At 53.8% G+C, this 26,806-nt stretch overlaps 2 protein-coding genes across 3 annotated transcripts; both read right to left on the bottom strand.

Moving 5' to 3' along the window:
• Positions 1-22,259, bottom strand: ATP8B2 (ATPase phospholipid transporting 8B2). Of its 2 annotated transcripts, XM_060030652.1 has the most exons (28): positions 22,125-22,259; positions 19,603-19,670; positions 17,312-17,370; positions 16,838-16,951; positions 16,619-16,717; positions 16,284-16,345; positions 16,110-16,182; positions 15,760-15,830; positions 15,420-15,499; positions 14,015-14,173; positions 13,711-13,799; positions 11,652-11,848; positions 8,702-8,910; positions 7,795-7,838; positions 7,371-7,536; positions 6,889-7,077; positions 6,621-6,736; positions 6,368-6,532; positions 6,172-6,283; positions 5,928-6,033; positions 5,661-5,805; positions 5,300-5,483; positions 4,931-5,154; positions 4,577-4,660; positions 3,994-4,239; positions 3,701-3,839; positions 1,928-2,058; positions 1-1,671 (listed from the first exon to the last, which is right to left on the bottom strand). In XM_060030652.1, the coding sequence occupies exons 2-28, from the start codon at positions 19,631-19,633 to the stop codon at positions 1,393-1,395; spliced, it is 3,573 nt and encodes a 1,190-aa protein (XP_059886635.1). In that variant the 5' UTR covers positions 19,634-19,670; positions 22,125-22,259; the 3' UTR covers positions 1-1,392. The 2 variants fall into 2 exon arrangements, with proteins under 2 accessions (XP_059886635.1, XP_059886632.1); XM_060030649.1 differs by lacking the exons at positions 19,603-19,670; positions 22,125-22,259 and adding an exon at positions 18,676-18,995.
• Positions 22,260-23,361: 1,102 nt separating this feature from the next.
• Positions 23,362-26,008, bottom strand: AQP10 (aquaporin 10). Its single transcript, XM_060007887.1, is given in 8 exon segments — positions 23,362-23,528; positions 23,531-23,547; positions 24,023-24,240; positions 24,486-24,604; positions 24,691-24,831; positions 25,392-25,518; positions 25,903-25,929; positions 25,931-26,008. Coding segments are annotated over 8 exon segments (894 nt in total).
• Between the last annotated feature and the right edge of the window lie 798 nt (positions 26,009-26,806).

Raw genomic sequence — 26,806 nt, 5'->3', positions numbered from 1 at the left:
CATCCCCTGCCCACCCCACCCTGCCTCAACGCAGCCCACCTCCAGTTCCCTTGGGACTCCCACATAGCCCACTCCCAGCTCCACACCATTCCTGAGTAACCCTCTCCACTACCAAAGACAAGGAAAAAGTTCTGCCCAAGACTGGTTTGGTAGCAACTAACTTGGGAGACACGTAATTTGGGGAAGTGCTTCCTAGGTGTAGATGACGGAGAGGAAGGACAGGCAAGCCGAAGCTCTGCTGTCCAGACCAAGCCAGGCACGGGGCAGCCGCCTGCTCTGCTTTTCCCCACCACTCAGTACAGGGACCCCACCAGATCCTGCCGCGTGCTGGGCCTGGAGCGGGTGGGACCTCTTTTACCAGAGGGAGAAGTAGAGGTCAGCTCCCCTTTAGCCTCATCTCATGGTGCTCAGCTTCCCCTTTTGGGCCACCTCAGGCGCAGGAAAACACCAACGAGGAGGGAGAAGGAAAGTCAGAACAGACCTCTGCCAGTGAACTTGGGTCTAAATTTAAAATGAAAGAAAATGTTCTTAGGACTACATTTCACACCCAGCTTTGGGTCACTGAGAAGGACAGGGCCACTTTCCTAGGCTCCAGCCCAATACCAGCAGGACTTACGGAATCCAGGAGTTGCGTGTGTTGAGGAGGGGTATCACTGCACTCTCAAGGTGAGGAAGGAGACAGGAGCAGACCCCTGTATACTCTCCCTGCACCCTGTGGCTGACAGGCACCTCCCTCCCTGGTCAGCCTCTCTGTCCCTCGTGGGCACCAGCCCCTCCCAAACCACTCCACATCTATCCAGCCTCCTCTTCCCCAGGAGAGTTAAGACACCAATCACAACATAAAAGTCATATAAAGGCCTCCTCCACTTGCCAAATAAAAAAGACAAAACCAAACTGGACACAAACACACATCAAGGAGAGACACACACACTGTGAGGGGCCGAGGGCCCCAGCAGGTCTCTGGCTTCCCGGCATGATACATTCTTGTGTAATTCAGGAACAGGGGCTCTGGGGCCCCTCTGGGGAGTGGGAGTAAAAAAATACAGAGATTACAGTCTCCCTGTGGGCTCCCAGGCAGGGCAGGGGCAGACACAATCTCTCACAGTTTTTTCTTCTGTTTTTGGTTCCACATCTGATCCCCCACTGGGGCTGGTCAGCCCCCGCTCTGCCCTTGGGGCCGGCCCCCTCCACCCTCCCAACTGCTAGGAGGGCCCTGGGCTGGGGATGCCCCAGCCACTCCTAGTGGGACCAGCAGGACAGAGTCTACCAGGGGAGATGGGATGAGGACCTGGGCAAGGAATGAGGACCCGCAGTTCCGAGATGCTGTCCTCTTGGTGGCCGGCCAGCCCTGCGTGAGCTGATCACCGGCAAGGGGCGTCCCCGTCCCAGCCGTCACCCCTTGAGGGGCTTGTCGGCCCCTCCGCTGGGGCTGCTGGCGCTGTCACTCTTCTTCCTGCGCAGGCTCTCAATCCAGCTGGAGCTGGAGCGGGTGGTGAAGCCAGAGAGCGCCAGGGAGCTGAGCCGCATGTTTTTGCCAGACATGATGAGCTCCCCGAAGCCCTCCTGGTGGGAGAAGGCGTAGCCGGAGCGCCGGGAACCCGTGCGGCCTACCCGCCTCATGCAGCGGTGCTGGGCCTTCTGCTTCTTCCTCACCAGCTGGGTGTAGCGGACCTGGCGGGGGAGGCACGAGGGAAGGAGCCTCCGTCAGCGTGGCAGCGTCAGACACCACCTCAGGGAAGGGCCCCAGAGCGCCTGGGATGGGGCAGGCACGGGCACCTCCAAGACTGCCCAGGCTGTCTGAACCCAGGAAGGGCAGAGGACAACCGTCCACGCACTTAACAGAAACTGCAGCCACAGGCGTATTTAAGCCCAAGGGCTTTCGGACACACGAGCTCCATCCCCCAAAGCAGACAGGCTGGCCTCTCACCGTGTCTGAGAGATCCGGCTTCAGGTTCAGCCTGAGGAACCGAAAGGCGACCACAGGCATGATGCAGACGACTGTGGTGAGCACGATGGTCAGCCACACGGTGGGCTGGGCCAGGGTGTTCTGGGCATTACCTGGGAACAGAGGAGTCGGGGCCTTGGGAGTCACAAAGCAGGTGCAAGGGCAGCACCGCCCCGCTGAGTTCCCCATTTCTTTTTCTGGCAGCCCTACTTCCCCAGTCTCAAAACCTAAGTCATCCCTGGCTTCTCTTTCTCTCTGCTCTCCAAATATTTATCTCCAACTTGGACTCTAGCTCCAAACTCTGAAAACAACTTCAGACCTGTTTTGTTTTGTCTTTTTTTTTTTCTTTTTTTGGCTGCACGACATGCAGGATCTCAGTTCCCCAACCAGGGATCGAACCCGCACCCCCTACAGTGCAAGCGCCAAATGATAACCACTGGACCGCCAGGGAAGTCCCCAGACCTACTTCTTTAACTGCCTTAACCTGACATCTCTGTTGAACATCTAACGGGCACCTCGGTTTCACACGGCTGAAAGTGAACTACTGTTTCCTCCACCCCAATCTGCTCCACGTCTTCCCCAGCCCAGGAGATGCCATCACCCACTAAGCTGCTCCAAGTAAAAGCCCCGGAGTCAGCCTGGTGCCTACCCCCACCATCTCAGGCCCCCATCCAATCTGCTGGCTCCATTTCCAAAATATCTATGGCATTCCACCACTTTTCACTCGACTCCAAGCCACCATCATTGTCACCTGGGTTACTGCTATAGCCTCCTAGCTGGTCTCCCTGTTTCTACCTTTGCCCTCTACCTTTTATTATCCACAAAACAGTAAGAGTGATCCTGTAAAAACATAAATCAGTTTATGACATTTCCCTGCTCAAAACCCTCTGATGATGGCTTCCTATCACATTTAGATTAAAATTCAAAGTTCTTACTTTGACCTATAAAGGCTTAAATTACCTGGACTGATTCTCATCTCTGCCCTCCTGCCTCAGCCATACCTTCCAACCTCGTTTCCTTCACTCCCCCAGCTCCTCTGCTGCTGACGACCTCCCCACAAGCCCTCACCTAAGGCTTCCATATCACTGTTTCCTCTTCCTGGGCTGTTCCTGTCCAGAGAGGCACATGGCTCACTCCTTCCCTTTATTCAGATTTCTCTGTGCCAATGTCTCTTCCTCAAAAGGGCTTTGCTGATGACCCTTGTACCTTGATGCCATTCCCCACTCTCTCCTCAAAAAAAAAAAAAAAAAAGAGAGAGGCTCCTGGCAAGTCAAGTGCACACCTGACAGCCTGGCATTCTGATTCCTCAAATGGCCTGCCTTTCTAGCCTCTCTTCCACTGCTTCTCAAAGGGTATTCTTGTCCCACCCTAGCTGGAGCACTCTCTATTTCCTGGAAATAAACAGCCTTTTCACACTTCCAGCTCTCTGGCTTGGAATCTGGCTCCCCAGTCCTGGCTACACCCTCAGCAGCCTCTTCTGGGGGACTATCCCTGACCACCCCACAAACAGTCATTCTGCTGACCATGAAGCCTGCCACCCCTTCGCCTCCCTTGTAGCCTGGCAGGGCGGTTCTTCATTTTCATGGATACGGAGACCCTCTGAGGGCAGGGCCTGGGTCGGATACAACTAGATCCCGACAGCACCCTGCAGAATACCTGGCACATAAAGAGTGTTGAATAAATGCCTACCTACCCCATTAGTCCCAGAACAACTGTGATTCCTCACTGATGCAAGAGGAAGCCACAGGCACTCACCCACAAACCGGAATTGGTTTGGAAACATGTCGAAGAGCCCATTGCTGTGCATGGCAAAGAGGATAGCAAAGTAAACCGCCAGGCTGCCCCAGATGAAGAAGTGGTTGATGGCCGTCCAGTAGCCGGTATCCAGCCCAATCTGCGAAAAGCAGTTGTTACAGGCAGAAGGAGCACCCCTCCCCCGACAAACCCAGTCCCCCCTCCCAGGAACAGAACTGCAGTGCCCAGTGCACCCCAAGGACAGGAGCCCCACCCCTTCCAGAGGGGAGGCCAGTTCCCGGACTGCCTCCTACCTGCACACTGACCACGATGACCAGCGAAGTGGCCACGGTGACCGCAAAGGACTGGTAGTCAGCCAGCTGGGTGCCATCATCGCGGGTGGCCTCAGCAAACGCCCCATAGGGGATGAAGAACATGAGCACAGATGTGTAGATGCCCTGGGCGATGCAGATGAAAAATTCCCGCTTGTTGAAGAGGAGGTTCAGCTGGCCTGGCTCGTACAGCTTAGGGTACTCCATGCTCCGCTGCTCCGGGACATCCTGTGTGCGGAGGGCCAGCGGCACAGGAAGTCTCAGAAGGTGCCGCTTTAACTCAGGAAGGCCAAGGGCAGACTCTGTCCCCCTGCCTCTTTTTTTCTAAATTTGACAGCTATATCCGACCTCAAGCCAGCTGCCCCCAATCCATCTTTTGTTCAGCAACCCAGGGGAGTTACAGGTCAGGTGTGGCTGAGAGGGAGAACCACCCACACCCTGACCAGCTCACAGAACTGCCTTCCCAGGGACCACAGGCAGTGGGCACAAGCCTACCACTATCAGGTGGCTCCCTTGCAGCAACGTCTTTCTCCCCAGCCCGCCCGGTCATCCAACTCCCCCATACCTGATCGAAGACCCCCATAGCCAGGACTGGGAGGGAGGTATACACGATGTTATAAAGGGTGATGAAATACTGGTCATAGACGGTCTGGAAGGAGAACAGGGAGTGAGAGAGGAGTGAACATGCAGTCTTTCTTCACTACAAATCAGGCGGAGGAAGACAGCCGACGTGGCATATGTGGAGGCCTAAGGAATTTTCTGGAACTCCCTCTCCACTTCTTCAACAAGCATTTTTTTAAATGCATGCATCAGACAACAGCTAGGCCCTAAGGGGACCAAGCAATGAACAGGACAGATACAATCTCTGTCCTTAAGGAGCTTAAGGATTCGTAAGTCAGGGCAGTGGGGAGCTCACTACCTGGGCCGAGAAGCCGCAGAAGAAGCCAAACCAGAAGTGGACCATGGTGAAAGCGAAGTTCTTGTAAAAGAAATAGCAGAGGAACTTGCACATGCGCAGGTAGGACCAGCGCCCATGCACCAGCAGGAGGCGTTGCAGGAACTTGAACTGGGAGAAGGAGTAATCGGAGGCCAGGACAGCCTGGATCCCTTCCTGCCCACTGATGCCCACACCAATGTGAGCCGCTGCAGAGACAAGAGATGACAAGAGGATGAAGACAGCCACACCCTTCAGACTCACATCACATTTTGGCCCCCTCCCCCATCATTCCTCCCTGGGCCCCTCTCCCTTCCCCAGCGCCCAGCCGCCACACCTACGCAGTCCACTCACTTTTGATCATGCTGACATCGTTGGCTCCATCCCCGATGGCAAGGGTCACAGCCTTCTTGTACTTCTTAACCAGTTCCACCACTTGTGCCTTCTGCAAGGGGGTCACCCGGCAGCAGATGACAGCTTTGCAGGCACAGGCTGTCTCCAGAAACTCCAGCTCCATGTCTGCCTCTAACGCATGGGCCTGGGAACACAGAGTGCTGAGAGAGCCCCAGTCTTCTCCAGGAGAGACCTGGGGGTCAGCTCGTCCAAGTCCCTGTAAGACCACAGCCCCCCGAAGTCCAGGGAAATGGGAACATGGTAAGATCTAAGAGCCGCTCTCTGAAAAGATACTGCCGAAGCGAAGGATGATGACACTTACCAGGCTGTGCCCGTTGATGACCAGGGCGTACTCCCCAGCCACGGCTTCCAGGACAGAAGTGAGCTTGGAAGAAGAAAGCTTCTCCTGGTAGGTGAAGCCGTTGCCTACAGTGCGGGACGAGTCCATCATCTTCTCCCGGGCTTTCCTGTGAAGGGAAACGAGACCGTGTTCTGCCAGGACAGGAGCAGGGATTCAAGCCCAATCGGGGAACCTCTGCCCGACCCCCAGGTACACTGCAGAGCATCTACCTGCCCCGGGCCTTTTTACCTGAGCTCCTCCCGCACTTCCAGGACCGTGTGGCCAGTGACGATGAACACCTCCGTCATGTCGTCTGTCAGCATCTTGCAGGAATAGCCAATGTTCACGGCCGTCTCTACCAAGAGAGATTGCAGGAGCTCTGGACAGGCCCCTGACAAGGTCAGCGCACTTGCCAGCCCGATGCCCCAGGCTCATGCAAGGACTCCACGGGGCTGTGTCCAGATGCAATCTCCTCGGCCCTGCTGGTTCTCACCTTGCTTGTCCCCTGTCAGCACCCAGATCTTGATGTTGGCCAGCGTCAGAAGGGCGATGGTCTCTGGAACCCCTTGCTGAAGCTTATCCTCAATGGCCGTGGCGCCCAGCAGCTGAAAATACCACAAGGGTCCCTGGGACGAGAGTCCAGGCACGACCCCTCCTTGCCCACCCTTGGCCCGTTCTGCGGCCCATACCAGCATGTCGCTCTCAACCTCCTCGTAGACGCTGGCCAGCCGGTCCTCCCGGCTGTCCTGGGCCAGGCTGGCCTGGAGCCGTCTCTCGGCCCACTCCTCATAGTACTCTTCATCCAGATCCTTGTAGGCCAGGACCAGGGTCCTCAGCCCTTCGCCCGCGTACTCCTGGAGAAGGAGTCAGGAGAGTCAGCCCCCAGCCCCTCCCACCACCCCGCGAGTAGCAGAACCACAGGGCTCCCTTCCTCATGCCTACATTCAGGTGGTCAGTGGTGGTGTTGAGGAGCTCTTGGGTGGAGTGGTGGAGTCTGTCCAGCAAGATGGTGTCAGCCCCTTTGCAGTACAGTCGGATCTTCCCCTCTGGATTCCGCACTACGGGTGGGGCGGGGGGAGAACGTCCCAGAAAAATTCAGGCAGGTGAAGCCCCCCAACCTTAAAACATCAAGGGTCACCCAGTACACCTCACCCATCCTGGGTCTGCATGCTGCCCCTGAATGCCCCCCGCACCCCCGTCCCGGCCTCACCTATGACTGACATCCGTTTGCGGATGTTGTTAAAGTCCAGGATGGCCAGCAGCTGGTAGGTGATGGCTGTGCCCATCTCGTGGACAGTGATGGTCTTGGGTGTACGAGAGCGGAATACGAAACCAAAGTTCCTGGCTGCGGTGACCAGAGCCCCCTCGTCTGGCGACTGGGCTTTGTAGTACAGCTCCCCTGGGTGGGAAGGAAGAACACAGGTGGTGTCAGTGGCCCTATTCTCAACCGAGTGTCCCGCCCAGGAAGCCCCAGGCAGCCACACTGCCGATCACAGCCCGAGCCCAAAGGCACAAGTCAGGTAGGGGAGAACACAAGCCAGCTCCTCGGCTCACCTTCGTTTTTTTTTTTTTTTTTTAAGGCCGTGCTATGCGGCATGTGGGATCTTAGTTCCCTGACCAGGGCTCAAACCCGTGCCCCCTGCATTAGAAGCGTGGAGGCTTAACCACTAGACCTCCAGCGAAGTCCCTCACCTTCATTCTTTTCTTCTGACATGACGGTGTGACACAGGGAAAGGAGGCGGAAGAACTCGTGCGTGTGTGGGTCCCCCATCTTGACAGCCTCCAAGAGGGTAGGGTCCCAAAATAAGAACTTCTTGTCAGCCAGAGGATTGAAGGAGAAGTTGACGGGTTCAGGCCTCTGGAGCAGGTAAGAGTGTGATCAGGAAAGGGTGGGTCACGAGGCTGCCTCCCAGGGAGGAGCTGTCCTCACCAAGATCCTGTCCACTGTGGACCTCAAGATTCCCACTTCTGCTACCAGCTCTTCCTTAGAACACCATTTCCTCCAAGCAGCTTCCATTTCCTGACCAGACAACACATCACTCCTAACCACACCAACCCTGCCCAGGCACCCTGTGTTTAACTGGCACAGACAATCACCATGGGGTCTGGACCTTACCTCTCCCAATTCAGCTTTGTGGCCCAGGACATCGAACACGTCACCTACACACAGCCAGGACAGAAGGAGGAGCACCGTCAGAGCTCGAGATCTCGCAGAGCAGGGGGAGAAGCCTCCAGCACAGGACCCCCACAGGCATCTGGAACCCGCAACCCTAGTCGCTGAGTGAATGTCACCCAGATTCACACGGCTGACTCAAAGGACAGGAGGCGCAGGCACCCTGGATCCTGAGAACCCCAGGACTGAAAGCCATGACACCCACTGCTCTCCATCCCCATCCACGCTCCAGCTCCCCCCCCCCCAGGACAGCTCCAATTCCACACCCACGTCCCCAGGCCTCCCAGGCCCCTTCGGGTGCCTTTCACTCTTTAGGCCTGCACAACAGACAAAGCCTCACACACTGGCCATGGGGCCTGGGTTAGTAGAGAAAGCAGTTAGGAGAGGGGCTTACTCTGCATAAAAGACCCCACACACCCTGCCCAAGCCATCCCAGCAGCCCAGCCACAAGGCCACTGCAGTGGGGCCACACTGGAAAGGCCATGGTCACATTCCAGAGACTCACAAGGGCCCTGGACAGCAACACAGGGAGAGTCTAGACTCCAGCAGGGCTGACAAGGTCCAACCTGGCTGGGGTGCCCAGGGGCCAGTGTCTTGGGCTTCTCTTCAAACAGCCAAGGAGCTCCCCTACTGCCTGGAGCTGGGATCGGGGTGAGGGCACCAGCAGAGGAGAGGGGAAGCACTGTCAGTGTCTACCTCCTGACCCGGGGCGCAGAGCAGACCCTCTCAAGTCCCACAGACCCAGGTAGGAAAGAAGTAAAACCCAAACATCAAGACAATTGTGGGAGCCCCAGTAGCACAATCCTTCAGGCGAGACGCAAGCCCTCGGTCCCTGGAGGCGCAGCCATACCGTAGCTGCGGCCGTTGATGGAGCACTTGTTGAAGACCATGATGTTCTGGGTGAGGGTGCCTGTCTTGTCGGAGAAGATGTACTCCACCTGGCCCAGCTCCTCGTTCAGGGTGGTGGTGCGGGCCTCCGCGGGCGTCCGCTTCTTCATGCAGAACATCTTCTTGTCCCAGTTGATGAAGTAGCTGTGGCCCAGGCGGATGACCTCCACGCTGCACAGGGTACAGGAGGTGAGGCTGGGGGCAGGAAGGGGAGGGGGACCCCACCCCCACGGGCCTTTGCTGCAGGCCCTCCGCCTGGGGAGAAACAAGAACGGAGTGGATACCTGGGCAAGGACACCTGGGTGGGGGAGGGCAAGGAGAGCCTAAAGGTGGGGGTCCCCGACCCTGACCCTCTGACGCTCTCCAGACAAAAAAAGGTGCAAAGGGCCTGGGCAGGCGGGACAGACGGCACAGGCAGAGGAGAGGGGACTGCGGACAAGGCACTCGACCAGTTCTTACCTCAGGACTAATAATACAGAAACCATGCAGAGAAAACAAGAGAAAGTGCAAGAGGGAAGGAAGAGAAAAAAAAAAGAGAAAAAGAAATAATGAGGGTGCTGCGTGTGCCACAGGCACACAGACGTCCCTGCAGGGAGAGGAAACTGAGGAGGCCCTGGAGCCCGTGCCTTGCTGCCCGAACACAGGCGAGCGAGCTCCTTCCGCCCGGCTCTGGGCTGCACAACCTGACCTGGGGTGTTTGGGAAGAAGGCGGGGCAGACTGAGATGCTGACTCCAGAAGGAAGCGGGGCCTCAAGAGTCTGGGGAATAACACCAATTTACAACGGCACGGGGCTCTCGGCATCCCAAGGTGTATTCGCATCATCCTCTACTAGGCATTACCCTTGGGATTTGGACTGTTAGCATCTCAGAAAGGGCCCCATGTTTAGGTCCAGCACAGCCAAGCAATGGGGCCACATCTGGAACCCTGCTTCCAACCTGACTGAGGCTGCTGTCAGGATCCAGCTACCACACAAAAAATGAGCTGGCTGGAAATGCCTGAATGGCCTTTGCCCCACTCTGCTGATCACGCGTCCCCTCTCCACCCTCCCCGCAAACACACACTGTAACCTGATGACACTTAGAAACTTTCTCAGGCAGCTACCATAGGCTTAGAGTGAACTTGTGATACAAAACAAAGTCAGCAAAGTCCAAAGGTGGAAAAAAAAAAAATCAGATTGGAAACAAGAAAACCTTTAAATAGTAATGAAATACCAGAGTTGTGATGATAATGATGAACATGCTACCACCCGTTATTCGTACAGTAATTTAATTTTTAAAATGTATTTTCCAATTTTGTATCTTATATCAAAATGTCCCTATTAAGAGAATGAAACTTCTTCCCATTTTACATGAGAAATGAAAATTCTTCCCATTTTACATGAGAAAACCAAGGCCCTAAGGGACTGTGGATTCGCCTGAGGTCACGTGGCTACTGAGTAGGCAGGACTAAACCACAAGCCTTCTGAGTCTCCTCCTAATGCTCAAAAGCCCCTGTCCACTGTCCACCCTCAGCACAGAAACTCCTTATCTCCTACTCACTGTCAACAGCACTAGGACTCAGTGGCTAGTGGGGAGATCTGAGGACTATTTGGGGAATCTATGTGAACAAAAAACAACATATGGGAAGAGATCTGAGCATCTCTGTAAAGCATTTCCTCAAAAATGTTACAGGTTGGGAGTTCCCTGGCAGTCCAGTGGTTAGGACTCTGCGCTTTCACTGCTGAGGGCCTGGGTTTGATCCCTGGTCAGGGAACTAGGATCTCACAAGCCACGCAGCCAAAATAATAATAATAATAATAAAGTATACAATTTGATAAATTAAAAAAAGTCATAGGTTCTCTTATCTCAAGTGCAAGGCGCTAAATACAAAAATATCTTCTCTCTTCTTGCCATTCTTTCTTCCTCCTGCATCCCCCCGCCCTTCCTGTTCATTCTCCCTGTTAACATTCTCTTTCCTGCAAACATCCTAGATGTCCTCTTACTCCTATTCATGCTGTACGCCACTGCCAGCCAACACTTCCTAAAGCATTCTTTAGATTTTTTTTAAGAACCTTTTAATGGTTTACTAAGTAAAAGTCCACTGGCAAAGATTCAGGACCCTCCACAATAGGGAACAAGCTTATGTTTCCAGCTCTCTGTCTCACAGCCCCCCACTCACAGTCCATGATTCTGCCAAACTGTCCCAGGACCAACCATTCCAAGGGCCCTATCTCTGTGCCTTTGTTTCCAGCCCTCTCCTCCAGGCTCCACCTTCACCCATCCCTGCCACCATTCAAAGCTCAGTTCACCAGCAACCTCTTCAAAAATGTCCTCTCTGATTAACTATGCGGGGAGTAATGCTCTTCCAACCCTCACGGCACTTTGTGCCTCTGTGGTATCTCAGTGGGATGCATGGTAGCTCAGTGTCTTACACTGTTTGCATCTCTCCTCCCCTACCAGTTTGCTGCTTTTGAAGGCAGAGGCTGTATTACACATCAACTGTGTCCCCTTGCTTTACACATAAGGGTAACACTGAACGTGTTACAGCACTAGTTCCCATTCTGTTTTATAACATGTTCAGATTTATCTCCCTCTACTAGACTGAAGCTCCTGGAGGGAAGGAAATCCATTCTTAATACAGCTTTGTTTGTGCCACAGCACCTAGCATGCTTCTTTGCACAAAGTCTGCATGCGATAAATATGTGCTGAATAAATCAATATGGTTTTTATTCTAATACAATCCAAAGTACCAGGAAACTGTGGTGAAGTTTGCTTTGTACAAAAAGATAAACAGATAATATAAAATGTTCACAGCACAGGAAGGAGAGGACCCCAAGTTCCCTCTCGAGAATTTCATTTTCACAGAAGACAGAAGTTTGCCAAGGGACCACCTGAGCTCCCTGGAGAGACCCCAGAGCAGAGAGAGCACATACCTGACATAGAGCGATATGGGCACGACGGTGTTGAGGATGATGATGTAGGACCAGAAGGAGAGGAAGCCAGAGAAGAAGGCACTGTCCACCGCCTCATCCCAGGGCAGGTAGACCTGGAAGCGTGTCCCAACCTCGTGCTCCCAGATGGCATTGCCAATGGCTAGGATCACCCCCATGCAGACCAGAAATCCAAAAATCTGCAGAGGAATGAGAAGCAGAGGCTAAGCTGCCACTTAGGAAGCCCTCAAAACCAAGTGCATCTCTGAAGGTCACCACTGGTACCCTGAGCCCTTGAAAGCTCAGGCATCTTTTCTTCTTTTTTTTTATAAATTTATTTATTATTTATTTATTTTTGGCTGCGTTGGGTCTTCGTTGCTGCGCACAGGCTTTCTCTATTTGTGGCGAGCAGGAGCTACTCTTCATTGCGATGCACAGGCTTCTCATTGCGGTGGCTTCTCTTGTTGCAGAGGATGGGCTCTAGGCATGTGGGCTTCAGTAGTTGCGGCACGCAGACTCAGTAGTTGTGGCTCGCGGGGTTAGCTGCCCCGTGGCATGTGGGATCTTCCCGGACCAGGGCTCTAACCCGTGTCCCCTGCATTGGCAGGTGGATTCTCAACGACTGCGCCACCAGGGAAGCCCCTCAGGCATCTTTAAAATGGTGGCATGCTCTAGTGGGAAGCACCCAGAACTAGTGACAGGTTCTAGTCTGTCATTGACCATCACGTGGACCTTCTCTCACGATGTTTTCTCAACTGTATGCTGGGAGGGCTGAAATGGTTGTGTAGCTCCCACTCTGACATCCTAAAACATTTGGGAGACCTCAAAGATGGTAAGAGTGGGGGTGAGTTACTTTCAACATACCAAAGCAGCTTATTAGAAATCACCCATTTACCGGAGCTAAGCCTCTACAAGCTAACGAAAATGCCAGGACTTGCCTGGTGGTCCAGTGGCTAAGGCTCCACACTCCCATCGCAGGGGGCCTAGGTTAAATCCCTGGTCAGGGAACTAGATCCCACATGCCACAACTAAGAGTTCTCATGTTGCAACTAAAGGTCCCACATGCGACAGCTAAGACCCAGTGCAGCCATAAATAAATAAATAAATATTTTTTTTAAAAAAATGCCAAGTTTCTGTAATGTTCATTATCTTATACAGATTGCCAAAAAAAGTCTTTTAACCAAGACACAAATTATGTCTTCATAAATGTAGATTTTTTAATAGTCAAAAAACTTATAAAGCTTGGAGTCCTTGAAGAAGGATCATAAGAAAGTTTTGGTGGTTTAAAAGAAAAAAATTGAGACCATTGCGTGATTTCAGACATCTATCTTCAAAGCTGCCTCCACTCTGGATGCTCTGAAGCAAAGCAGGAACCATCCGGATGCCCAAGGACTACCAGGGGGCGATGCAAGCCTTGGCCTGATAGTCTCTCAGACTGGGGTTTCTGCAAACCCTTCAAGGCCAGGGAGGAAACTGTCTCACCAGAGGCTGACCCCAGCTTTTGCAAGCTGGCGTGTGGGGGGCAGGCAGCAGGCAGTGGGAGCACAAGAAGGGGAGGAGAGCCCAACAAGGAGCTCAAATTTCTAGCCAAACAAGAAAAGGATTCAGGAATTGCCAAAAACTAAAACAGAAACTTTTCCTTTGGGATCCTTTGCTCTTGGAAGTCAGGGGAAAAGACCCTGCTATCCATCCTCCAAATGGAAATTTTTCTTTTAATTCGCTCTCCATCCCCATGAAGGCCTCCTTGTCCCTGGCAAAGCAAACAGAACGTCACATGCTACACTAAGTCACCATCATAACTGGAATCCAGAGAAGGGAAGATCTGTTTTAACTTTCTTTAAGTTGTTGATTCATGCACGTTCCTAAGGTTTTTTAAATAACATCTTCCAAGTCCAAAAAGAGCCTGAAATAAACACTGTCTTTGAGTGGTTGACCTGCCAGTGGCTTTAAAAGCTAAAATCTGAAGGCTGACTACTGACCAGAGAGGAGAGATGGAAGTAAAAGGACCCGCCCAGGGAGAACCAGAAGGGCAGAGGCAGAAACCACATGTGGGAAGCCTTACCCAGAGCACCAGTGTATTCATTAGGCGATCAATACTTGTTCTCTTGAATTTTGTCCTGCCGCTGTTCTGCATCAACTTAGTGTCAGGACCTAGAAAGGAATGCGAAGGGCTGGGAAAGCCAAATAACAAATCTGCCTCTGGGCTTCTGCCCCGGTCCGCAGACTACAGGACATCAGGGTGGAAGAGAGACACTGGCTGGATGAGAAGCTTGGATCCGGGGCCCACTCAGCCTCCTCCCACATTCCTGCGGGAGGGTGAAGGCAGCAACTCTCGCCCTTCTTTCTTTGGGCCCTAGGAGGCTCACCTGCGAAGATGACCAGCCCGAAGCACCATTCGGTGTTTCGCAGCACGCAGCCCCGCAGCAGCATGTTCTGGTTGCTCAGGGGGAACTTGTTCTCCTTCCAGTAGAGGGTTCCGCTGAATTTGTCCAGCTTATTGTTGGGAGGTTCGCAGATCACTTCACCTGAACAGAAGACAAGAGTGCCCCCGTTCAAGGTGCAGTCTGTAGCTTAACCCCAAGACAGCAACACAGAAAAAGAAGCTGCAGGGAGATGGTGTTAGGATGTGAGCCCATCACACACTGCTGGTGGGAGTGTGAACTGATGCAACTTTCTGGGAAAGGAATGAAGCAGCATGAACTCCTATTAAAAGTACACATATCCTCAGACCCAGTAATCCCACTTTGGGGACTCATTCTACAGAAATGATAGCATAGGGCTTCCCTGGTGGCGCAGTGGTTAAGAATCCGCCTGCCAATGCAGGGGACATGGGTTCGAGTCCTGGTCCAGGAAGATCCCACATGCCACGGGGCAACTAAGCCCATGCGCCACAACTACTGAGCCTGCGTGCCACAACTACTGAGCCCACGTGCCACAACTACTGAAGCCCATGCACCTGGGCTCTACAACAAGAGAACCCACCCCAATGAGAAGCTCGTGCACCGCAACGAAGAGTAGCTCCCCCTCACTGCAACTAGAGAAAGCCTGCGTGCAGCAACGAAGACCCAACACAGCCAAATTTAAAAAAAAAAAAATGATAGCATAGCTCAAAACAATTTTATTGAAGCATTATTTGAAGAGCAAAAGACTGGAAACAACTGAATAGTCAGGGGAGAGCTGAACAAATTACAATACATCAATTCTATGAAACATTATAGGGTTATGAAAAAGAATGATGTAAATTTCTTTACATAGTGACATGATAAGATACTTATGATGAATTTAATAAGTACAGAAAGGCGGTTGCAGAGATTTTAGTACAGTATGATCCCATTGATTTATGCTCACGTGTCTGTATAAACAGAGAAAAGTGTGGATGAATACACACTAAACTGCCAGTTAACGTGACTACCTAAGGAGACTAGAATTGGAGGGAAGGAGGGCTTTTTCTTATACATGCTACATAGTTTGTCTTGTTAGAAGGAGCATATATCATTATTCTGAGACAAATAAGAAATAAGAATAAGTTGAATTTCAACATGTACAGCAAGGAGGGAGCTATCAGCCATGAGGATCTCTTGAAATGACCATCAATTCACAAGTAAAGGATAGCCACCTGGCATTCCTGACACCCCAGCCCCCCAAAAACCCAAAAAAGTCCAGAGCGGCGCATAATCACAGGAACAAGAAGCCAAAAAGAGAAGGCACAATTTAAACCCCCAAACCCACCCACCTCCTCTACCTGAAAGCTGCTTCTCCAAAATTACTCACCATCAAACTTGGCAAGCTTACTGATGTCTCCCAATTCCGAGGTGACTGGAATCGCCTGCCGTACTTTCATGTTGGTCTCTCTGGAAGGACAGTGTCCCTGAGGCCTGGTTCCCTTCCCTTCCTCTAGACTCTACCTGGGGGCACCTGACCATGGAGGACCACCACCCCGCCCCCCTGCAGGCATTACTAGGTAGGCAATTCTTTTACACACCCCAAAGGCTTTCTTACCCATCAATTTTCCAAAAGGTACAGAGCCCAGACCTGGGAACCTCTTTCAAAAACAAGCTTGTTACCCCAAAGGAGGCAGAAGGAGATGTGTGACACTGAGCATGCGACTTACCCATCGAGTTCTGCTGTCTCTATGTAACACAGCCCATGGGGCTCACTGCTGGAAAGGAGGAGGAGATCCGCCTAGAAAGAAAACCTAGTGAGAAGGCCAAAGACCCAATCCTCCACCCGCAATGGACTCTTTGATGATCCCTCCTTCCACTAAGCACTCTTGGTTTGCTTAGTCCCAAGCATGTGAATGGCTAGAAAGGAGGCATATTAATATGACACGGAAGCTTCCCACTCAAGAAAGTTTCCTCCCATATGTGTTTAAGAGGCAATAGTCAATCAGGAAAGACTCATCCCTTTCTGCCAAAGTAAAGGGAGAGCACTGTAGGCCTAGAGGGGCACCTTGTCCCTTACCGCCACAAACTGGTTATTTTCTAGCTTGATAATATCACCAACACAGACATTCATCCACTGCTCTTGCTGGAGGCTGAGGCAATGAGAAGATAGAGAAGAGGCTGTCAGTAGCTAGAAAAGTTCCCAGGGGACCCCTTTCTTCCCCAAGGCCCTCAGTCTCCAACAGGCACTCACATTCCATTGATCAGCACCTGAGACTGACGGTTATTCACCTGGTTATCACTCTTGTGGCGGAACTGAAGAGAGGAAAGAAAGGTAAGACACCTTCTCCCGCTCCGAGGAACTTAGATGATCAGTGGAATGCAGAGCATGCTGGGTACTACCTTGTCTACACCTATTCACAGGTCTACTCTCTCCCTGACTCCCCCTCCCTACTCTTGGCCAAGATATCATGGATCTAGCTGGACCAGGTAAGGAATGGCAAGGTCACTGAGGAATTGTGCTGGGTGGAGGAAAGTGAGTTGTGGGGTGGGGGGTGGGAAAAAGGTATAAGAATGAAAACAACTCACATAGTCATCAGTGGCATCTTTAACAGCTGTGATTGTGAGGACAAGAACCAAAGGCACAATGGTGGTGAACCAGGAGAGGGAGGAGATCTGTGGGATCAACTGAAAAAAGGAAAGAAAAGGCATGCTTCCGAGGCCCCGTCCTCGTTTCCCCTAGACCTTTCTCTTCCTTGACTTTATATCGCTTTGTGAGTTGCAAAGGGTTTACCGCAGGTCACTTACCTGCAGAATGAGAAGGAACAGGAAGTAGGTATTGGCAACTTCCTGGAACTGCTCAAAGAGGTTGACAGGCAGGAAGGTGAGAATATTGTACTTGGAGGTCTTGATGCAGTTACTCTGTGGCAGTGGGAGAAAAGATAATGAGGCAGCCTCCAACCCCAACCCAGAATGAGACTGAGGCTGCCTCCTCCGTCCACACTTTCCAAACCTCTGTCCCCAAAAGCCAGTGACCAGAGGTGTGGGAGGGCGAAAGAGGAGGAGGGAAGAGAGTCTCACGGGGTCAATGTATCCTGCTTCACTGACAGGTGAAGGCCATGAAAAATTCAGCACACAGCAGGTGGAGAGTGGCGAGGAGGCTGCCTTCCCCTCCCTCAAGCACTCTCCCAGCAGTCAGCCCTGTGTCCCAGCCTAGGACAGAGGGGATGCACCTTTCCCCTTTCTGACTCAGGAGAGCACAGGTGGTCTAGAGCCACTTACCGCATACTGGAATCTCTCATTGTATTCTCGGTCATTGGCCCGCGCCCTCCTTTCTTCTTCTGCAACAGAATGATGCTGCAGTCAGGAGCAAACTGAGGCCTGGCCCAACACCTTGTCAGGCCCACCCCACTCTATGGGTTTTCCACTGAGGGGCCTTGGTTCCTTCCACAGCACACAGTTTTTAAGGAGTTAGCACCACACCTGAGGTGCCACTAAATTCTTCCCTCTAGTCCACCTCTCACCACCAGCCTGACCACTGGGCTCTGCAGGTATTACATTCTCAGGACAAGATGCCTTCTCCTTTCCTCACCAACAACCATCAAGGTCTTCCACTGGGGGGACACTCAGTTTCTCTCCCCCATCCCTTTAATTAATGCTGTAGGAATTAACGGCATTGGGTATCTCCAGAGGAACAGTAGCTGAAGACACCAAGCTTCCTTCTCCTGGAAACCCCTGCAGATCAAGCCACGGTACTGCCCTCCTCCTAACCTAGTGGTTGGGGTGGGTGGCAAGACAGAGGGTCACTGTGCCCTGGAACTGCTCTGCGGCAGCATCCCAGCCCCACGTGCAGTCCCCCCTACAGAAGCCTCTGCTTGTCACATGTCATCAGCAGCGGCTTCTGACTGGCCCACAATGACATCATCTTATTTCAAAGCTCATCTTCAGTATGAGCTGAAGGGGGCTGGTCAGGGATATGGGTCATGCAGACTGAGACAGAAATTGAAAGAGGGAGGAATGGGATGTAGTTGAAGCAGTTGCTCTCTAAGCGTAACCTTTCTTGTGCCATCTGCACATATTTCCCCTAAAAAACACATCTGTCACTGAATGACAAATGAACTACACCTATTCTGAACACCCACATATCTGGGACTGCAGGCACCAAGTTCAGGTCCCAGAATATGGGGCTGTCCTAGGAAGTGTTCTCCAGCCCATCTCCCGTGGTCAGGACCATAGGCTGAAAAAGGGGGTACCCTGGTTAGGCAGTAAACATAATGCAAACCGGTCCTGGAGCCAAAGGCAGCATTCCAGACGCCTTCCCTCACCCCCTCCCAAGCCCCCTGCAGAGCACACTGCAGTAACAAAAACCTCAGACCGAAGCATCCTCTGCCTACCCAGAGTGCTCCTTCCCTGCGTGGTCACTTCACTCCCAAAACTTCCCCAGAGGGGACCCCTCAGGCTGAGTGCCTGTGCAGTCACCAAAGACCATGCAAAAGGAGAGGCAGGGACCAAACGCTTCGGAGTCAGGATCTCTGAGTCTGCAGAGGACAAGGGAAGGCTGGGGGAGGCCGGGGACAAGCGAATGTGAGGGAGGAAGGGGGTAAATTACGGGCTCGGGAGAGCTGCCAGTCGCTGCCTCCTGTTACCTGTCGCCCAAGAGGGCTTCTTTCGGCTCCAGGAGGGGGGAGCCCCGGCCCGGGCCCACTTCTCGGGCATCTCCTTGGGGACCGTCATGATCCCAGTTTGAGCGGGGGAAGGGCGGTCTGTCTGTCGGTCTGTCCTCGGCCTCAGCGGCTCCGATGGGGCGGCCCCCCAGGGAGGCACCGGAGCTGCGGCAGCTCAGAGTGGAGCCCCGGCCGTGTGGCGCGCGCCCCACCTGCAGCCCCGGCCATCCTCCCGGCCGCCCGCACCCAGCGACGCCGCGCGCTCTGCTGCGCCACCGCCGCCCCCGATGTCCCCCGCGGACGCCAGCGCGCTCTGAGTGGCCCCGGACACGACTTGCACTCCCTGGGCTCCGCCCCCGCCCGCTCCCCCGACTGCAGGGGTAGCAGCCTGCCAGCGCGCCGCGTAGGCGAAAGCCAGCACGGAGTCCCGCCTCCCTCGGCCCGGCCAATGCGGGTGAGGGGACTGCCAGCGTTGTCCGGGGCAACCGCTTTCATCCCACCGCCTCCCACCCCCACCCCCGCCCTCAGGAAAACAAGGAGGACCTGGCCTTGGATGGGAAAATGAGGGGAGGAAACGAAGTGCGAGGACGGAGAGGAGATGGTGGGAACACAGCACCCCGGGCTCCCCAGACCACAGAATAGGAGCTCCAGGTGCCCCAAGATAAGAGTTTATGTGTTTGGGGGTGAGGGGCAGGCACTCAGCACCCTCCTGGGGAAGAACCCAGCTTAGGGAATCAAGGCGAAGAATTCGGTTTCCTAAGGCTCCCCCCAGGATGGATAGGGGCTGCAATCTACCCTCCTTCAGGCTCATTACCTGTCGTCCCTCTTCCTTTGCTCCCTGAGTCATAATAACACCCACTCTTGATGGTCCCAGGGATTCCCCCCGACCCCGCCTCCTGCCTGTCTTACCTGGGGGGCGCTTTTTTGCACACAGTGCCATCTCACCCAGCAAGGTCCCAGCAATCCCATGGGAGACCCTGCAGGAACGTGACATATGCGTGAGGTCAGGAAACTGAGGGTAACCTTCATTCCCCTTTTCAGACTCCTCCTGAGGGTTTTCTTCCCCAGTTCTGACCTTGCCCCTCCCCCAGCCTTCCCCACTAACTCCACAGCAACACTCTGCTCTTACTGCCCTGATAGGTCCCTGAGAAAGAAGAGGGAACTTCCCCACCACCTCCCCCAATGCCTCTGCCTTGGATAACATGAGGTGACTGACCGTTTACAAAAACCAAGACCTGCTGGGAAAGGAAGGGGGCAAAGAGAAGAGGCCAGATATTGACAGAAGGGGCACAGCTCTCAAGGTACCCATCCCAGGGACAATGGATGCCCCATGTGCCCTCCTGGTGGCGGTGAGTGGGTGCCTGTGTTTACTGGAAAGCAGAATTTCCACTAAAGGGTGGGGTTGAGGGAACATGAGCCAGGAAACACCTGGCAGAGCATCAGGAAACAGGGTGGGCAGGCCCCACCCTTCTCAAAAAGCTTATAATCTTCCCATCCCCCCCCCATTACTGGGGCTTCCATTATCACCTCCTCCAGGGGAGCTCACTTTAGAGGCTTGGCCTTCATTTCCTGCACACAGTCCCCAAACCACTTCCTCTCAGTCTGGGTTAGCTGTCCTTCTGGGCCAGCAAAGGGGTCTTTTCAACCCTGCTGGGGAGTCATCCCTATCTCCCTCTCTCTCTCACCCCAAGCCTAGTCCAGTCAGTCTGGCACTGGGTGAAAGCTCAGGGAGCATCAGTCAGATGGACCTCTGCTTCTTTCTATCTCCCCATGTCCTTCCTCTCACCTAAAAAGGTAAAAGCCCTGGCCTATAAGACAGGGTCACAGAGCCTCATCCCAGCTTAGCTCAAAGGAAGCTGCCAGCGAGGTCCTGGGTCCTCTTGTCCACCTCCTCTTTCTTTGTCTGGGTGGAAAGCCTTCCTACCCCTTGGTTCCCCTGTCTCCAGCCTCCTGGGAACACCCTGCCAGCCTGTCAGCCCTAAGAGATACTAATTGTCTGTCTGCCCAGCCTCTATAATTACACACTATGGCCAAGGCCCTGTCACCCACACCAATTCTTCGTTCACTAAGCCGGACTCCCTTCCTGAACCCCAGTCAGGCATATACCTAGAGCCAGAAGTCCTTTTCCTCTCTGACCCTCCCCAACCCTGGCAACCAAGGGAAGAAGAAAAACCTCATCCACGTTTTCAAGATGCCAAGCCTTCCTACAGGGCCCCCAGCCAGGGTCTCCACCCAGTCTAGAGTATGAGTCATAGGAGGGTGGGGCATGGAGAGGTTAAAAGAGAGGATGCAAGGGTGGGCATCACAAGTTCCATAGCCAGCCCCGCCCTCAGGGAGGGAGGCAATCAAGAAACACTATCAGCCTGAAGATCTGGGTTTGACTCCTATGAAAGAAAGAGTTAATGAAGGAGCCGCACAGGCTGTCAGGAGTCTGGACACCTACCAGGAAAGTTGTTTTACCTCTAAGACCCTGGGGAGACTGAAAGCTGGCTGGCCCCAGACTTCATCCCCTCTGGGGTGCCATAATAGGGAAGGAAAGGGAGAGGTGAGACCTGGGAACAGGGACCCTCTCTCACTTCTCCTTCCCAGTCTCACACAGCCTGGGTTTTCTGAGCCCAGGCCCATTAGCCACGTGGCTCTGCCCCGTCACCCTGCCCCAGCCCCCTCTGCAGCCACATTTGGGATAAAAATAGCCAGCTCTGGGAAGAAGGCAATGCTCCATGGAGGAAAACGGCTCCTCCTCTAGGCCTGGCCCCTGCTCCCCTCCAGCCCAAACCCAGGAAGCCTGACCCCTTCTTTTAGAGGAAGCTGGCAGGGATATTTATGGGCAGGTCAGGGAAACAGAAGAGAATGGAATCCAAGACCCCCGGCTCACTTGCCACCAACGCCTGGCCACTTTCCATGGCCAAGGACAGAACCCAGGACTCTCCCCCAGCTCTGGACTCCCAGAGCTAGCACCTCGCCTTGCACCCTTGGTCTTCCTCACGCACAGAGACCTCCACCTTACAGAGACAACGCCTACCACCCCCAAACTCCCTTCTCCAGGCACCCAAACCCTCGGACCCCGGGTACTCCCCTCACCCCCACGACTCTGGCCGGTTCTCCCCTCTCCGCTGCTCCATAAGCTTCTCCTCCACACTCCCGCGCCCCTTTGCTGGTCTCCACGCGCCCATTCAGCACCCCACCCTCCCATCCTGCGGACGGCCTCCCGAATCTCCCCCACCCTTAGGCACCCAACACCATCTTCTCTCCAATCATCCACTCCCCCTCCTCCGTCTCACCGCAGCTCCGACTCCCTGTCCCCTGTCCTCCCCTGCCCACACCCCCCGCCCCGGCCCCTCCAGTCCCGAGTCCGCGTCCGCAGCAGCATCTCCCCCTGCCCTCCCGGCCCCGCGCTCCTGGGCTGCTGCCCCCGCCTTGCCAAACCTCACCTCAGCGCTCAGCGCTCGGCGCCCGCCCCGGCGGCCACGTCCTGCCCATGCCGGGGGCTGGGGCGGGGGGCGCTCGGCTCAGCTCCCCGCGGGCTCCCGCCCCCCCAGCTGCAGCCCCTCTCCCCCCAGGGCCTCGGCCCGCTACTTTGTGTCAGTTTCGGCCACGGCGGGGCGGAAGTGACGGAGGTGGCGGGAGAGGGCGGGGGGCGGGAGGGGGTTTTGGGGAGGGATGAGGGAGAGGGAAGGCGGGAGCCGCCATCTTTGTGCGGGGCAGGGGGAGGGTCTTAACCCCTCTGATGCTCCTCCGCGGTGTGAGGCCGCTATCCCCGTTCCAACCACTCTCCGATCCATCCCCGGTCAAAAAAAAAAAAAAAGTCTGGAGGCGAGATAGCGCTGAGATTTTTTTTTTTTTGGAAAAAAAGGAAACAGAAGAACTCTGTTTATCTGCTAATGTGTGAGAGACTTAGGGGAGCGGTGAACGACGAGAATTTTCCTCCGCACCAGCTTTCTTTACCCCTACGCTCATTCCCTCTGTTCCTTCGCCTTCTCTCCTCGCCCTGGCTCATCTCACTGTTCACCCTCTCCTTCAATGACACAGCCCGGAATGTCTAGGTATTGGGTCAGTGCGTCAGTTTCTCCCGCTTGCTCTCCCAGTCTCCAGGCGCTTGCATGCCTGTATTCCTCCGGCGGCCCTCCCTTTTTTCCCCCACCACGCCCCCTTGGTGGAGGCGGCTCCCCGTACCCCTAATTACTATCTGCTGGGTGCTGAATCTCTGCGAGGCGCCCCAGTGAGCGGAAAGGCGGGCGGCGCTGAGGTTACGAGAGCAAGGAGTCAGGCAGTGGGGACCAAGCTTTGGAGGAAGTCCCCTGGGTTATGCCCCGCACTAGATGGTCGGCCCCCACGATCCTGCGGATTTCCGCAGCCTTCCCAATCCGGGTTCCAGGGTGCGCACCCTCTGGCGGCTACTTTGAGGAACTGCGTTCCTGGAAGTCCAGGGTCCGAAAACCTGCCTGGGGCAGGAGGCGATGAAAAGCCTAGGTCCCTTACCTGATCCTCTTCAATTCTCCCTGTCCAGGCATCCTCCCCAGTTTAGGAGGAAGCGATGCCTAGATGAATAAACGGAGAAGCTGCCCAGGTCCTGGTGTATTAATAAAGAGAACAAACATCTTGTCACCAGGCATGGGTCTCTGGCCCTCTTCAGTGTCCATGAGGGAGGTGAGGACTGTCATGTCAGAATCACAGCTTACTCTCCTGCACCTGAATTGCGGCAGGACTTTCCGAGTCTGAGGCTTCAGGTTGGGCACACTCTAAATCCTGAGCTGGCTCTGAGTGTTCAGGATGGTGCAGAGCCACCAGCCGCTAGTGTGTGGCTGTGCTAAGTGTGGCCCTCCCTAGAGGGCCTACCACCAGTCATTGCCAGCGCTACAAGAGAAGATCAGAAGGGCGATATCAGGGTGAGTCCCTTAGCCTTCCCTCTGAAGAACTGGCGGTAGTAGTAAGAGAACTCCCTAAAGCAGTTCCTGGGGTGATAGACACCAGAAAGAAGGTGTCTTGGCACCAGAGCATAGCACTTAAAGAGGAGACTCCAGGAAAGCTTGGTCCAGCCTCTTGCCTTAGGGAAATATCTGAATATCTGTGTTTTGTTGATGAGATTACTAATGTCCAAACAGGTAATGTGATGTGCCCAAGAACACAACCTCTAAATGTCACTGTTTCAATGAAAAGAGTGGAGGGGGAGGCAGGGGACAAAAGAGAAAGGGAGAACTTGGGCTTAGAGGAGGTTCACTGTCCTAAGAGGCCAAGAGAACTATTTAAAAGGAAGATCTGGGGACCAAGGCTTAGAGCCTTTAGCAGAGGGATGAGTGGAAGGACAGCACCAGGGCAGGCCGTCTCTCACCTGAAGACTTCAGGGCCCCAGCCAGCCATGTAGGTGAAAAGCCGTGGGTCGAGGTCCCAGGCAGGGTTGATTGGGAACCCACAGCTGGCACCCATGGATAGCCTGATGGCCAGGATCAGCAACCCCACTACCACAGGCTCCACACGCGCAGGCACTCCCTTGTTCCGTGCGTCCAGGATGGCTAAGATCCCCACAGTCAGCATCCAGGTGCCCAGAACCTTGGAGTGGACAGAGGCAGAGGGGCTCCCATCAGCTGTCAGGTGCGCCATCTGCCCTATCCCACCCAAGCACTCCAGGCTACCACCCCACGTCATCTGACTTTGTCCAACACAGGCAGCTGGGGAAGGTGAGGTGCAAACATAAATGCAACCCCACATCCCACCCAGAGCCTGAACAATAGGCTGAGGTCCCGGGGGACAAGGGCAAAGGTTGTGGCTTTCCCAAATCACCCCCTCATGCCTACCTGATCCAGGAAGCCATTGCTCAGGGACAGATAGGGGGCAGGGTAGGTGACAAAGATGGAGGCTGTCTCCTTGGGACCAGTCACTGTCAGGTTCCCACCTGTATAGTTCTGTAGGGCATCTGCAGGGTCATCTTTGCTCATTCAAAACTGCTCTAAGGCACCCTTGCCCACACACAGGTGTCCCCAACCCTGTTCTCTCTGTTACCATGATAGAGAGCATATACCTATGCTCCAGAGGCACAGAAAGCGGATAGCAACTGCACCAAGGAGTAAATGGGAAACTTGACCCAGGGGAGGCATCCCAGGAGGCACATGACCAGGGAGAAGGCTGGATTCAGGTGGGCCCCTTCAAAGATCAAGAAAAGAAAACCAATATCCATTGTGTCACTGCCAGGCACTGTCACCAGGTAACACTGCTACTCCTCCCCACAACTCTTAAGAAGACAAATGTTACTCTTCCCATCATATAGATTAGGAAGTTGAGGCTCAAGGAGGTTAAGCAACTTGTCAAGGTCACACAGTGAAGCCAAGTTTGAACCTGGGTCTGTCTGCTCTTTCCACTACAGCACTTGACGCAATGTGTGCCTGGGGGACGAGCAGGTGAGGTCCTGAGCAAAGGTGAACCCCCAAGGGCTTAGGTGGGGGACAGAAGAGGAGAGTACTTACCCTTGATGCTTTGCCACAGATCTCCATCTATGTGAGTGGAGGATTAATGTGAAGAAGCGGGATGGCAAGATACAGAAAGGGAAGGGACTGGACTGGGCCAAAGGCATATCTCAGTCCAGGTCACTGGTCAAGCTCAAGGAGATAATATCTATGAGTCACCAAAGGATCTGCCTTTTCACAATTACCACACTCAAGTACACAATCCTACCCCGTCTGATGACCAGACCTCACCCTCCTTACCTGAGACATTACCACTGATGTAGATGGCTAGCCTAACACCCAGAGAGCTAGCCAGAAACATGATGAAGAAGTTGCCTTTGGTTCCTCCACTGGTGACAGCCTGGGCCAAAGTCCCCTGTATGAGGAGCTGGTAGAGAGAAGGAAGATGAGGAAGAGGGAACCAAGAATAAGGAGCCTGGTGGACCAACAGGAGAGAGGGACTGGGAAGGTGAGGGGAGTGGCCAAGAGAGATGAATGGACTTGAGAGATCAGCAAGAAAAAGCAGAAAGAGGGAAGGGGAAAAAATGGGAGAAGCAGAGAAAGAGTAAAGAAAGGGGAGGAGGATAAGAGATGGAAAGGGACAGGCATAAAAATGAGGGAGTAGGAGAGGGATAAAAGGGACAAGAGCGGGGAAAAAGAGAAATGATGGAGAGTTGAAGCAGGACACCAGGAGGAAGAGATAAGGATGCTAGGAGGAGCCAGAAACTTTTGCCCACCTCCCCTCTTTCCTTCCCCCAATTACCCTGCCTACTGTGAGCACAAACACACCCAGAAACTCTGGCCAGGCACTGCCGGGCCAGGATGCTGTGGATCTGAAGCCGGTCCTTGACTTGGGCCAGGGACTGAGTGTAGGCCATGGTGGGGACACCTTATCTCTGGTTACCACTCCCTCTGTCTGCATAGGTGCACTGCTGCTACACAGCTTCTGCCTGTCAGGGGCAAAGATAAGGAAAAGACTTTAAAACCAATTATCTCAGTTACTGAACAGCAGCTAATGTCTGTCTGTGCATGAGTGGAAGCTAGGGAGGGAGAAGGTCTATGGGCAGTCTCTGTGCACAACTAGAGCCTGGAGTTTGCCCAGCCTCTGTCTCCTCTGTCTCTCATCCCCAGTCCTCCCAGGAGGAGCCTCCCCTTATGCTGAAAAACTGGGAGGAGTAGGCTGCTTCATGTACATTAGTTCTCTTGGTGCTCAAGACAGCTGTGGAAAGTAGTATTGTACTATCGCTCCTGCTCTGCGGATGAGGATACTGAGAGAGCCTTAGAATTCCCCAGGCCACACAGCTAGTTAACAGCTAAGTTTGAATTCAAATGCAGGTCTTCTGACACTCCCTCTGATATTCCACAATGCCCCTCATGTGGAACGTGAAGTCTTCCCCCAAACCATTTGGATGCTTGGGAAATTCAATATGCCTCCAGAGAGACTGGGCTGAAGACCGCAGGCTGCAGGAATAAAACCCACATAAGGAATGCTTGTACTTTGATGCCGTATCACCTTGACTAGAGAATGCTCTGTCTTTGTGTCTCTTGCCATGGCTCCAGATGAGGGCTTCATGCCCACGCTGAGCTCCACCTCCCCTTCTCTGGATGCTTGCCACTCTTATTCTGCTTAAGACAGCCACTTCCTACTTCTTTATATCTCAAGCCTCTAATTAAGA

The sequence above is a fragment of the Delphinus delphis genome, chromosome 1 (assembly GCF_949987515.2).
Source record: "Delphinus delphis chromosome 1, mDelDel1.2, whole genome shotgun sequence".
NCBI classification, from domain to species: domain Eukaryota; kingdom Metazoa; phylum Chordata; class Mammalia; order Artiodactyla; family Delphinidae; genus Delphinus; species Delphinus delphis.
The sequence above is the reverse complement of the archived record's forward strand: the minus strand, read 5'-3'. Positions and strand labels throughout refer to the sequence as shown.

Coding starts and splice junctions, on each gene's coding strand:
- ATP8B2 (XM_060030649.1), bottom strand. CDS start 18,763: ATGACGGTCCCCAAGGAGATGCCCGAGAAGTGGGCCCGGGCCGGGGCT. Junction 14,174..15,419: donor TAAGCTTGCCAAGTTTGATG/GTGAGTAATTTT, acceptor TCTTCTGTTCAG/GTGAAGTGATCTGCGAACCT. Junction 7,839..8,701: donor CATCAACGGCCGCAGCTACG/GTATGGCTGCGC, acceptor GGCTGTGTGTAG/GTGACGTGTTCGATGTCCTG.